Source organism: Megalobrama amblycephala, linkage group LG4 (genome assembly GCF_018812025.1).
Source record: "Megalobrama amblycephala isolate DHTTF-2021 linkage group LG4, ASM1881202v1, whole genome shotgun sequence".
Classification (NCBI taxonomy): domain Eukaryota; kingdom Metazoa; phylum Chordata; class Actinopteri; order Cypriniformes; family Xenocyprididae; genus Megalobrama; species Megalobrama amblycephala.
This window is the reverse complement of record NC_063047.1, coordinates 9002218-9016825: the sequence shown is the minus strand read 5'-3', so window position 1 is coordinate 9016825 and position 14608 is coordinate 9002218. Positions and strand designations below refer to the sequence as shown.

Below are 14608 nucleotides of genomic sequence, written 5' to 3'. Positions count from 1 at the left end.
TCAGTGGGTTAGTTAGAAGTTTTTGAAGCATCTAAAATACATTTTAGTCCAAAAATAACAAAAAATACGACTTTATTCAGCATTGTCTTCTCTTCCGGGTCTGTGTATATCCACAGTGATGCTGCTTCTTCTTCTTCTACGGCGGTTGGCATCCAGCTTATTGGTGCATTAACACCCCCTTCTGCTCCGGACTGTGACATGATTAGGACATCCGTGACATGCACACCTACGCACCATTTTAAAAAATATAGATATACCAAAATACAAACAATGTAGAATAGCTTGAATACAGCGTGTGTCTCCCTCAGACTGTAAATGAAGCTCGGGCGCACTACATAACACGTCATCAGCGTCACTGTCCGGAGCAGAAGGGGGCAGTAATGCACCAATAAGCTGGATGCCAACGGCCACATGGACTACTTTGATGATGTTTTTATTAGCTTTCTGGACATGGACAGTATACTGTACCTACACTTTCAAAGGAGGGACAGAAAGCTCTCGGACTAAATCTAAAATATCTTAAACTGTGTTCCGAAGAAGAACGGAGGTCTTACGGGTTTGGAACGACATGAGGGTGAGTCATTAATTACATAATTTTCATTTTTGGGTGAACTAACCCTTTAAGAATCAGTCTTAGACTTAAAAGTCTCCTACTCTTAGGGCCCTGGTCATGTTTCCGCATAGCGGTTAGTTTCTTTTGCTTTTCTTGTTTGTACTGCCTTCTAAGTGGATTATTAAAGACGTTCTACCTGATCTTCATCTTCATCATGTGTTCCTTGAAACCGTTGGTGACAAGGATATTCTACCCTAGCTTGGCTGAAGAAAAACTGGTCCCGTATGTATAAAACATCTCAGAAAGAATAGTCTTAAGTTTTGACTTAAGTGTCAAAAAATTCTTAGTAAAAAGTAGGACTTCTCTAAGAGTAGGAGACTTTTATAAAGAAGCTAAAAGCAACTTTTAGTAAAGTCTAAGACTGATTCTTAAGTGCTGACTTAAGTGTTGTGAACTAAGGACTACAATGATGTCAACTCAAAATGGCCTCCCTCAACCTCTGAATCAGCCAATAGTGAGCCTGCAAGGGTGAAGTCACAGCAGTACAAGACCAATAATTTAATGTTTTTTTTTTTTTTTTTTTTTTAAGACACTGAAATTATTAATTTTTAAATTTATTTTTTAAAATAGTTTTGAATTGTGCAAAATTATCACAAATTAGTATTGATGGTGAGGAATGTTTTTCTATTGATATATGTCTCCTCATTCACAGTTGGAGCAATGATGTGTCATGAGTTCAGCAATGGCTCCAACAACTCAAGGGAAGCCCATTATCAACATAAAAGTGTCTTGCTTTTGTTGCATGGTTTGATGGTCAGTTGGAAAGTCAATGAACTGCCATAGAGTAGTGACCAAATGTGATGTCCAGCCATATGAAAATTGACATCTTCAGCCTTAATTTAAATATTTTTTTAAAAAATGTGCTAAAAGATGTACACATATCGCGTAGCTGTGCTTGGAGTCAGTTGTTTCATGTGAGATAATGAAATTTCAAATTATTTGAAATTATTTTTGGCCAGGCTGTCATACAAAGAAATTATGAACACATGCAAAAACAAGTGGACCAATGAAATATTAAAAAGTTATAGTCAATGTGTGCTTTTTTTTTCTGAGCTTTTTTGTTTTTCTGAAACCTGTAGCTACAGTCCCCCCCCCCCCCCTTTTTTGTGCTAAAACTGCTGTCAGATAAATACCTTTGCTTAGTTTAGTGTTTTAGTCTTCCCTCATATTTTAAAACATTTAAATAATATAAATATAAACATAAAAATAAATATTTTGAAATAGTTGGTGTGGTAAGTTTATCAATAGTACTATTTAAGAGCCAGCTTACTGTAGACTGATGGGTCCAAGTCATCACTGGTGCACTGCTGCATTTTTCCAGTTACCAAAAAATGTCATTACTATTTCATTTCTACAGTCAGAGTATTGATTTTTAGAGTGGGAGATTACATTTAAAGTTATAAAATGTTTATTCAGAGTCATTAAAATGCACTAAATGTATTAATTATTGTTTAAGTAATATTTTATTAAATTTATTACATTTAAAGTTATTACATTTCTTATTAGGTCAGTTACAAAAAGAATTGTCAATCAAGTTTATATAATTTTATCAACTCCATCTTCTTCTTTGCTGCCATCTTGTTACTCCTAACTAGGTTAGGAGACCTCTCCAGCTCTCCTAAATAATTTAGGAGCCAAGACCTAGTCTTATGACACTTATTCTTAAGTCTAGGAATAAGAGTAAAATTATGTCATTCTTAGAATTTTTACACACTTTTTACAAACTTTTACTCTGAGTGCCTTTATACATACGGCCCCTGAAGACAAATGCAAAGTAAAAATTCAATCAAACAAATAAATAATATTCATAATAAAAATAAAGCAACTAAAATACACTCTTGAAAATAAAGGCTCAGAAAAATAATTTTCAGAGTGATTTCATAGAAGAACAATTTTGGGTTCCCCAAAGAACCTTTCAGTGAACAATTCTTAATAGAACCATTGTTTTCTTAGTGTAAATAACATTTTCATAATCCAAAGAACCTTTTTCCACCATAAAGAACCTTTTTGTGGAATGGAAAGTTTCCATGGATGTTAAAGGTACCTCGTGGAATCATCAATGCAAATAAACAAATATATGTTTTTAAGAGCGTAGTTATTATTGTCAGAGATCCTTTAATGCATATACATATTTACTTTTGCCACCTTTGATAAAGTTACAAACAAAATGGGCTCATTAAACAGAATTTTATAGCTTAGATTATATATACGATTTTAGAATGTGTGCTTCAAGGTTACACTTCAACATGTGCTCCTATCAATTACTGAGCACCTCCAAAATATGGCTACAATAAAAACTGGACCGAAAACAGGCTCATTTTACCCCACTGTCCTTTTCTTATCATTATCTTTTCAAGATTTAACAGACCCCACTCAGGAAATAAAGTGTCACAAATATTCTACCATTTTGCCATCTCAAAAAGATAGAAAATTAAACATTGTAAAAAGCACTTTATGTTCAAATTAGTGAAGTTATTATTACTGTGCCAACAGCTTAAAATGTTTTTCACATTTCCGCTTGCTTTCACAATTAGCCAGACAGTTTTTTCCTCCTCCACTTCACATTTCATAAAACATATGTTATGTGAAGATGAGGGATAATTATAGTTATGACATGAAATTACAAAAGCAACAGTGTTCCCTGAGGGAGAAAATAATGTAATGAGGCTTTGTGCTTTTGACAGTGAATCTTGTGTGGTCTTCTCCATCATACATACGCTAACACTCCATCATACATACACAAAGTTTGGGGACGGTATGATTTTTTAAAACTTTTTTTAAGGGCTCCATTGTATTTGATCCAAAATACAGAAATATTTTGAAATATTATTACAATTTAAAATAACTATTTTCTATTTTAATATATTTAAATAAGTCATTTATTCCTGTGATGGCAAAGCTATATTTTAAGCGGTCATTACTCCAGTCTTCAGTGTCACATGATCCTTCAGAAATTATTCTAATATGATTAGGTGCTCAGGAAACATTTATTATTATTAGTAATGTTAAAAACAGATGTGCTGTTTTTTTCTGGAAATCATTATATATTTTTTCAGGATATTTTTGATGAATAGAAAGTACTTTTTACTGTCCCCACACTTTTGAACTGTACTGTACAGCCCTTTGAAATGCAAACACTTAAAACATTTAATAATAACAAAAACAATAATAATAAAAATATTTATTCATATTTTCCTGGATTAATGGATCTTTCCAACACTTCATTTGCTCTAATAATTTGATGAATGACAGGTTGAGGGTGTTTTTAATTTAAACAGTATGTTTTTCTTATGGCTAGACATTCTCTTGTTAGTGTCTGTGCTTTGACAGAACTGGAAGCATGAATAATTATTTGAAATAAATAGGCCATTTATTGATCCTACAATGTCAGTATTGAGGGCTACTGCATCAGTAGATACACCAGATCATGCCACTTTGGTCTTGAACATGTTGACTTGACTGACCAGAACATCTTCTATGGAGCATGAAATTACTTTCCAAGATCAATGAAATCCAAGACATCGAATAATATGTTGTTAAGCTTCTTCTCATAGTGTTATCTGCCTCCCTCAGACCATCAGTCCATCTACATTGGTGTACCAGTCCCCCGCGGTTACCGTCGCAAACGCAGGAGGAGACGGTCGTCCGCGTCGAGTCGTGATGCAGATGTAGATCGAAGACTTCGGCACGACCATCACAGACACGAACACTATGATTGTGATGACAGAGACCGGTACGATCTCGAGGCGGGAGGCCTGGATCAACCAGAACACAACCTGCCACCAGACATCAACAGAACCAGTGAGTCCTCAATCAGTTCTAAAACTGAGCTTGAAGTCCTTCACATTAGCGATTTGTAAAATATGTCCAGTATTAAATATGATGATACTTGTGTCTTGTGACTGAGCAGGGTAAAAACTTTCAGATCTTTCTACTTTTTCATTGCCAATATGGTGACCCCCAATAAGACTGATGATCCCCAAAAACAGGTAGTAGAATGTAGAATCACAATGCACAAATGCAAAAGATGGGAAGTGGTTAAATTCAAATGCCCTGTGAGGCAGAAGTGAGAGTGCAAGTTCAAGAGGTCTATAGGGAGCAATACTGCCGTACGTTTCTGTGCGTGTGCGTGTGTGTGTTTGTGTGTGTGAAATAGAGTTGTGCTCGGTTTATCGGATATACCCCGCACCCTCACTCTCAATATCATGCTGTGCCGAGGGCAGGATAGAGTCGTCACTGCAGAAGACCATGAAAAACAATTATGGTGATGCATCTCTAAACGCTTGAGAATAAACAACTTATGGGGCATCAAAGTTTGCAGCCAGCACAGAACAATGAAATAAGCAAACATTTAGAGAAAATGCACCAGTGGCGAGGCTATGTAAGGGCCAGGGAGGCACTGGCCCACTCAGATTGACGGCTGGTCCACTCAATCAAATGAGACACATTTTTTTTTTCTTTGTTTGTGAAAGGAGAAAAAAGCACTCATACATAACAATAAAAATCGCTGGATTGAAGGAGTAAATGAAAAAGAGTGAGCAAGGGTGCTTAGTGCTTAGTTTGTGCTTGCCATTTAATACTCATTTGAAGGTCCCACTTTATATTAAGTGGCCTTAACTACTATGTACTTACATCAAAAAATAAGTAAAGTGTACTTATTGGGTTCATATTGAATTGCAAAACACTTTTGCTGCTATTGAGGTGGGATATGGGTAAGGTTAGGGACAGGATTGGTGGTATGGGTAGGTTTAAGGGTAGGGGTAAGGTGTAAGGGATGGTCAACAGTGTAATTATAAATGTAATTACAGAAATTAATTACAGATGTAATTACATGCAGGTGTTTTTAAAATATAAGTACAATGTAAAAACATGTATGTACACAATATGTGCATTGTATCAAATGATTAATTAAAATGTAAGTACATAGTAGTTAAGGCCACTTAATATAAAGTGGGACCCATTTGAAACTAGCAGCTCCAGTAGTAATGAAAAGATTTATCTTGAACTCTGTCATGGAAACTAGCATGTATAAACTTTAATTAAACAATTTAATAATCAATTAAAAAGGAATTTATACCTGTGTGATCTTATGCTGTACCCACATTGGACCAGCGGTTTGGAAAATGGATGATTCAGCTGCAGGTGCCATCTTCTGGCGAGACACAAGAATTCATTCGGCACGACCCTCACATTGCATTATCGGTATTCTAGCCAATGAGTGCATAGGGTACTTCTCATTTCTTATTTGTGCATCCTCATTTCCTTCCCTCGCATCTTAGCTCCACCCCCTTAAAGGGTTAGTTCACCCAAAAATGAAAATTCTGTCATTTATTACTAACCCTCATGCCGTTCCACACCCGTAAGACCTTCGGAACACAAATTAAGGTATTTTAGTTGAAATCCGATGGCTCCGTGAGGCTTTCATAGGGAGCAATGATACTTCCTCTCTCATTAATATTATAAAGCGACGAGATTATTTTTTGGAGCGCCAAAAAAACCAAAATAACGACTTATTTAGTGATGGCCGATTTCAAAACAATGCTTCAGGAAGATTAGGTGCACAAATGAATCAGTGTGTCGAATCTGCTGTTCGGAGCGCCTAAGTCACGTGATTTCAGCCGTTGGCAGTTTGACATGCGATCTGAATCATGATTCGATACACTGATTCGTTTGTGCTCCGATGCTTCATGAAGCAGTGTTTTGAAATCGGCCATCACAAAAAATAAGTCGTTATTTTGTTTTTTTTTAACATTCTTTTTTTGATATTTGTTTTTTTTTTATATTCTCGTCGCTTTATAATATTAATATTGAACCACTGTACTCACATGAACTGATTTAGATGTGTTTTTAGTACCTTTATGGATCTTGAGAGAGGAAATGTCATTGCTCCCTATGAAGGCCTCACGGAGCCATCGGATTTTAACTAAAATATCTTAATTTGTGTTCTGAAGATGAACAAAGGTCTTATGGGTGTGGAACGGGATGAGGGTAAGTAATAAATGACAGAATTTTCATTTTTGGGTGAACTAACCCTTTAAGATGCGAGGGAAGGATACACCTGTGTATCCTCGCTCATGACTCCTCAGGAAGCTTCCTCACTTCTCGTTCCTTGCCTTCTCGTGGTGAAATTAGAGAATTGAGATGTCTTTTAAAATGGCTGAATTCAATCAGTTTCCAGGTCACGGGCTGGAGGACGTAGGTGCGAGGAAACGAGGAAGCATCAATTTGTGTATTGAGAAGCACCGATAGATATACGGTTGAGTGTACAGTACATCGGTTGGATACTCGTTATTGCGTCGCATTATGGGATTGAATGCACTCGATGACATCCACTATGGTTTCGGACTCCACTATGAATGTCTGTCCCCTCAAATAGCACCCTATTTAAGGATATAGGGGGCGATTTCGGACACAGCCAATGTTATTGATCTTTTCTGAGTAATTACACATCACCTCAGTGCAGCTTCAGACAGCTTCAGCTTAGACATACCACCATTTGTAACAGTAAATATTTAAAGTTGTGTTGAAACCGAAGTATTGACCTTTTCTTGTGTATTGTGATATACATCTGAGTATAACGGATTATCTAAAATGAGACTTTGAGGTGTGGGCATTGCACTTTAAACAGGAAGATCCAGTTATGACATTTTGATTAAACATGAGGTCAGAACATAAAAAAAGATCTATAAAATGCATTTATAAAATAAATAATATATATATTTTTTCATACTGACTTATTTCTGACATTAATGCTGGATTTATGCATTAATGATGCTTAGACTGAACTTTTTAATAATTTGTCATTAAACTGTAATTTAGTCAACAGCTTCTTAGTAATCACTTGTTCATGTTTCATTATTGCTGAATTATGATAATTGAAGTGTCCACGACAGCAGCACAATTTGCATTTTTGCCTCTTGCCTTTTTAATTAAACTCACCTTTCTCTGTCAGCTGTGTTCTCAGTGTTTAGTCTAACAAGCTTCTCTTCACATATAATAAACTGGATAGTTTTAAAGACCCTTATTCTCTCACTTGCACTATGGCATTAAAAGAGACTCTTTCTAGGCTCTTTGTTATGCTGGCAACTCATTCACATCTTGACATCTATGGGCTTCTGTTCTCCTTCTTGAGTCATGTCTTTAGTCCTCAGGAAGCCTGTGTGTGGATGAAACAGGCAGCGATGATCAAACCATAGTGAAAAATAAAGATGTACCTAAGATGTACCTAACAGGTACATTTCTCAGCTCTGTCAGGCATTTCTCAGCTCTAACAGAGCTGAGAAATGCTGAGCAAAGAAATGAAACCTAAAAAAGGATAGAAAGACCTGGACGTTGCCACATGCTCCCTGGCATCACCTCAAACAAGCCCAGAAAAACATGCACAGTGTGGATTCTTAGCTTCAGTCACAACTTTAAACCTCACCCAGAAAATTAGTGAACAATGGCTTACACTGTGCAGGTGTTCATCCACGCACAGGCAGCCAACACAGCACTGTATCAAACGCACAGTTGGGGTCCTTGTTTTTTCTTCTCAGCTTTTGGGCAAATACTTTCACTGTGTGTGGTGCTGCATGCCACTGAACCTTTTATTTATGAAGGCTACCTCATTCTGATCTCTGACTGAGTGAGATCCAAGCAAGAAAGTTTTCAATCACTTCTCTTCTTATTCATCTCACAGTGTCCCCTGCAGCAGAGCGACTGCGCTACATTTTAGGGGATGAGGAGGAGACCATGCCCACACCCACTCTCTTCACTGAGATGGACACGCTGCAACACGAGGGAGACGAGCTGGAGTGGAAAGAATCCGCAAGGTATAAAAACATACACACAAAGGCATCACAAATGGCATCAGTCTTACACCTATTGGAAATTCAAAATCATTTAACTCAGGAGTGTCAAAACCTGGAGGGCCACTTGTCCTGCACAGTTTCACTCCAGCTCTAATCAAACACACCTGCTAATCAAGGTCTTCAGGATTACTGGAAACCAGGGCAGTAATCGGTAATCAGGGCACTGTCTCAATCATAAAATCCTTCCAGTGCACTGAAACGTTCACTCCCTAAAAAGTCCCACAATGCATGTGAAAATACTCATGCTGCATTCACGCCACCGTGTAATTACCGTAATCTTGAGGTGACAACACGTGACGTTATATTCGGAGCTGTTCACATCCTCTGACTGGGAATTATGCGTTTCTATGGCACCACTATCAACGCCTAAATGAATCTACAGCAGTCAGGTGGTACAGCGGCCAAACAAAACTTATAAACTGCTTGAATATAAACTGCTTAATTGAATCATGTTCAACAGATATCTGTTTTAAAGCAGTGGGTGAGTAATTCACTCCTTGATTTGCTTAATAAAAGTCTACTTTGAGATTCTGTTGACAAACATGTTTATAGTGCATTATTTTCAACGTGTTTATTGCTAGCCCTGCAAAAATACACATAGCTCAAGTAATTTGCATGCGATGTACTGTATCTGGTTGCCATGACTTGCTCTTACTTGCTACAGCTCTATGTAATCAGAAAAACCACTTGAATGGTATTGAATTTGTAAGTTTACTATAGAAAAGCTAAAAATGTATCTGTTGTTCATAAATACCAGTAGTGATGCTGTACAATGAGGATGTCTTCATATCACTGGAAATAGAGTCATCAGTGCGCCAATGTGTAGTGAGCCTGGGTCCTTATTGTCCTTACCAGTGCCCAAATTTGTGTACACGATATACTGATTCATAACCTCAGAAGCTAGGGAGCTGATTGAGACAGGTGTTGTGGAGCTGTTTGGAGCTAAACCCTGCAGGACAATGGCCCTCCAGGAGCGGAGTTTGACAAGTGTGATTGAAATGAAAATCTGTATTTTTGTAATATCAAAATATTCCTATCCCATTTGGAAGAGACAACTATTAGTAAGCCATTTGTATGTTGATTCTGTGGCTCTGTGGCGAGAAACTAAAACAATTAAAAACATTTTTGTTAATTGAAACAGAAGAAAATGACTAAAAGATTAATAAAAAAAATTAATAAAAAGCCATTTTTAAACAAAGACATTGCACGGCAGAAGGAGAGTTTGGAACATCTGTTTAGAAATGGACCCTTTTCACATTTCCAGGGTTTTCCAGAAGCGGAAGTCATCATAGTTGGGTAAACTTATATAGAGGTGAATGGGAGATGACAACAAATATCTGTAATCCAAAAACCATAGTCAAGAACAAACAGAGAAACATACATGTGGCAAACAAACAAGGAAAGAGAAACGCTCTGTAAAGACAGGATAAACTGGCAATACTTTGCAACATGGTGAACAAACAACATGGCTTATAACAGATAGGAACAGGAACTGATGCATGAAGAACAAGCAGTAGTCAGTAGTCTCAGGAGATGGCTCCCTCTGGCGGTTGGAGGAATGGATGGCGGATGCAGATGTTACAAAATCCCTTTCCCTATGAACACCTCCAGGTGTTCTTCATGGCCATACCCTTGGTCTGGATACATGTCGACTGGGATGTGTCTGGTGGAATACCTGAATCAAGGATGGGTCTAAGATGTCTTTGGCAGCCACCCAGCCAGATGGGACCAAGGACGCTGAGGAATTGGCAAGGGTTCTAGGAGACCAGCTGGGAGTAGTGATGGGCAGAGCGAGGCTTCGTGAAACACTGAAGCAGTTGAATCAAATGTGCCGTGATGTTTCGAGGCTTCGAAACAATCTGACACCCGACTCCACGGTGACACCTAGTGGTCAGAACAGTGTAAATGCAACAAAACTCACACTAAACATGCAGTAAAAACACCTTTTACAAATCTATTGCAAATGTTTTATTGAGAGTAAAATCAATCAAATGCAAATAACTAATCATCTAATAAGATTAAATATATTGTGTCTGTATAATATGTGTTCTTTTATCAATTTTCAAGGCTTGTTTCTCTGTTCCATGGCTCAAGCTAAACAGGCAAATAAGAGATTAATAACTACCATTATTTATTTTGATTATTCTAATGTCTAATTAAAACATCTACAAATTTATAAAACTTATCAGAGATCAGGTAAAACCCATACACACTTTGTCAACAGTTCTCAGTGAATCTGCATGATTCATGGGTTAACTTTATCATCGCCCTCTTCCGGTGAACCACTGAAATTTCAAACTTTTGAAATGTTTCGAAACAGTGATGATATAATGAAGCCTCGTTTACTAAAATCACGTGACTTTGGCAGTTTGATACACGCTCCGAATCACTGATTTGAAACAAATGATTCATGAAGCTTCGGAGCTTCATGAAGCACGTGTTTCGAAATCGGCCATCACTAGCTGGGAGTTCCCGGGGTGTTTTGGATTGAGCACACACACTGCAAGACTTAACATAAACAGTCACATCATAATTAGATTAGGCCACCAAAAAGAGTTAAGCAGCAGTTCAATTGTCTGTTGAATGCTAGGATGCCCAGAGCTAAGAGATCTGTGAACCCATTGCATGATTCGTTGGCGTAGAGACCTATGGACATAATGCAGGTCAGGGGGACATGTCTGCTGTTCCCTTTGCAATTTTTCCATTATATCCCAACGAATAGGTGCTACAATGACCGAGGGGGTTAGAATTGGTCCTTGGCAGCAAGAGGTTTCATTCGAGTCGTGTCCATGATTATTTCTTTGGTTTCCGCTTGAGTAGTGAGATTAGCGATGCTGCGATGGTACTCAGGCTCCATATCTCCTTTGCTCCATCTGGGTCTCAACCATGGCCAGCTTCATCTCAGGACATCGCACCCTCCGTCCTCAGTTGGACCTTGTACATTGCGAAGATGCGCCTTTCCAGAGGAGGGCGTACTGTACTTTGTTTCACTGTGTTCCTGTCTCGACCAAGTTACATTACAGTTGTTAACCTACCTTAACAATAACACAAAGTATAGCATTATAAATGTGTATTACATTAAAAAATAAAAAAATTACTAGATATGCAATGTTGATAACAATGGAAACATGTAATCACAGTCCGTGAAAAGGATCCATAATCATTATTTTTTCACTACCATTTGCTGCCTGTATTGCAGAGATCCCCAAACCAGGTGACACTGGCCAAAGTTGGCCTGTGATGACCTTTGATTTGGCCTTTTATGTCATATGTCATATAAGAGATTTGAAAAAACACGTTATTGAAGCATATCTTCATTTCACATCTTTCTATTAAAAAGTTACATTTAGCATTGAAGTGTTAAGAATACAAGTGAATTAGATTTTTTTGAAAACGATAAATTTGAATGTAATATGATTAAATATAATGCAACATTTATTTTCGGCCTATGCCAGAAAATCAAACTCAAATTAAGTTTGACTTATGCCCCTTCATACTAAATGGTTTGGGCACCTCTGCTCTAGTGAGACAGAAATGACACATTTCACCTTAAAACAAACAGCTTCCACATCTGAACAACATCAGTAACTTACATTTTCTTTTTTTCTCTGCTTGACTTCAACTTTGTGTGTGTAACTGTGCGTATCTGCAGGTGGGTGAAGTTTGAGGAAAAGGTTGAGGAGGGTGGGGAGAGATGGAGCAAACCCCACGTTTCCACGCTCTCACTGCACAGCCTGTTTGAACTGCGGACATGCTTACAGACAGGCACAGTGCTGTTGGACCTGGAGGGATACTCACTCCCACAGATAGTCGGTGAGCAATGACATCTAATCCTTTGTACAACAGATATTGTCTTGCATACTGAAGTGTAATTCAGAAAAGGGTATCTTTTTCATTTTATTCTTAAAGGATTAGTTCACTTTCAAATAAAATTTTCCTGATAATTTACTCACCCCTATGTCATTCAAGATGTTCATGTCTTTCTTTCTTCAGTCGAAAAGAAATTAAGGTTTTTGATGAAAACATTCCAGGATTATTCTCCTCATAATGGACTTCAATGACCTCCAAACCACACTTTCGTATTCTTCAAAAAGCTTACGCTGTATGTCCTACACCTTCCCTATTCTACTTACGGAACGAACGCAGCGCCAGTTCCATTTTTTCCGTAAGTAGAATAGGGAAGGCGTAGGACATACAGCGCAAGCTTTTTGAAGGAAACAAAAGTGCAGTTTTGGCGGAAGCACTCGGAAGGCGATTATTTGTTTATATAAAGCATATACATTTACATTTTTTTTCTAAAATGACCGATCGTTTCGCTAGATAAGACAATTTTATGTGAAAGTGAACTAATCCTTTAAGTTTTGTTGCATTATAATGTTTTTCTACAGTTTCGCTGCATTATGTTTTGCTACCAATATACTTTAAAAGAAAACTTCTTTAACTTTTGTCTCATGTAGATGACATCATCGAACGTCAGATAGAGGAAGGGTTGATCAGCCCTGAGCTGAGAGATAAAATCAGCTTTGTTTTGTTGAGAAAGCACAGACACCAGACAAAGAAGCCAATCCATCGCTCCCTTGCAGATCTGGGAAAGTCTGGCTCTGGAGGCGGCAGTGAGTGTTCATTCAATCTTTAAATGTTTTCTCTTTCTATCCCTACACATATTCTGCACAATAGGTTGAAAAATGCAGGAGTAAATGAACAAGAACTAAATTATAGTGCTGTAGCGATTCAGTTGTCAATTTGAAGATGTTTTTTTTTGTGCATATTCAAGTATAATGCATGCAGCCTAATTGCTTAATTGTCTTAAAATGACAGTTCATCCAAAAATGATCATTAAACCTGTATTGAATCATCAAACTTGTATTGTGTAAACTCTCGCAAAAAACAAAATGAGTTTGTCAGCAGAACATTCAGGCCGGTCTCTTCCATATAATGAGAGCCAAGTGGCTGTCAAGCTCTGAAAAGGACAAAAAGCAAAGGAAGCACAAAAACACAAAGCTTCAGAAGATTACTTTTATGCTGCTTTTTTTTCTTTTTGAAACTTGACAGCCATTGGTCACCATCCACTTTCATTGTTTAGAAACATTGTTAAATTCAGCCTGAGCATAAAAAAGATCATATGGGTTTCAAGTGACATGAGGGTGAGTATAGACTTTTTGGTGAACAATCCCAATCCCATTTTAATTCTTTCATTGCTCTTTTTACATAGATCATTAACATCAGCTTGTTAGAAAAACGGTCAAAAATGACCCAGCTGAGTTTTTATTTTCTATATCTTTGCAAGAAATTAATTTCATCATACAATATTCCAGGTATTCCTCAATTAACTTGTTTTTGATCATCACAAATCCTCATTTTCATTTTTTCTTTCTTACTTTTTGAATAAAAATCATTTTTGTATCACTACCCTTCTAATGCGCAACATGGGTCAAATATGACCCGTATTCATTTCCTATGTAATTTCAATCATGGTTGAGTGTTTCTTTGCTGAATCTTTAAAATAAATGTATTTTATCATTCATTTATTCCAGGTATTCCTTAAATATCTTGTTTTTGATTGTTAAAAATCATTATGTTCATTTTTTCTTTCTTACTTTATAAACAAACACAGTTTTTGTATGTCTACATCAATTTTACACACATGGGTCAAAAATGACCCATATTCATTTCCTATGTTATTTCAATCATGACTGAGTGTTTCTTCGCTGAATCTTTGAAAGAAATGTATTTTGTCATTTATTTATTCCAGGTATTCATTAAATATCTTGTTTTTGATTTTCTACAAATAATTGTTTATTTTTTCTTTCTTACTTTATAAACAAATGCAGTTTCTACATCAATTTTACACACATGGGTCAAAAATGACCCATATAGAAATCTTTAATATTTGCAAATTTTTGCAAGTATAGGAACATATTTACTGCAGACAACTGTTCATCTGCCACACATTTCACATCTTAACAAGGCTACTTTTGTATATTTGATGGATGTAAGTCTTATTATATTTAATATATTAGGCTATATGTATATATATATATATAGATATTTTTTGGTCATAAATCAATGGAATTGGTCACCCTTTATGTCTGTCAGTGTTCCTGAAAAGTAACAGTATTGGACATATACAACATGAGTCTAAAGT

The 14608-nt window shown here is 36.9% G+C and overlaps 1 protein-coding gene across 2 annotated transcripts in view; it reads left to right on the top strand.

Annotated features, from left to right (window-relative positions):
- The window catches only part of slc4a5a (solute carrier family 4 member 5a), a 44489-nt gene that overhangs the window by 7820 nt on the left and 22061 nt on the right, over window positions 1-14608 (top strand). For both annotated transcript variants that reach the window (XM_048187271.1, XM_048187270.1), the window contains exons 5-8: window positions 4187-4414; window positions 8292-8424; window positions 12116-12276; window positions 12921-13076. In XM_048187271.1, the coding sequence (XP_048043228.1) occupies window positions 4187-4414; window positions 8292-8424; window positions 12116-12276; window positions 12921-13076 (678 nt within the window). The remainder of the gene's footprint in view (window positions 1-4186; window positions 4415-8291; window positions 8425-12115; window positions 12277-12920; window positions 13077-14608) is intronic.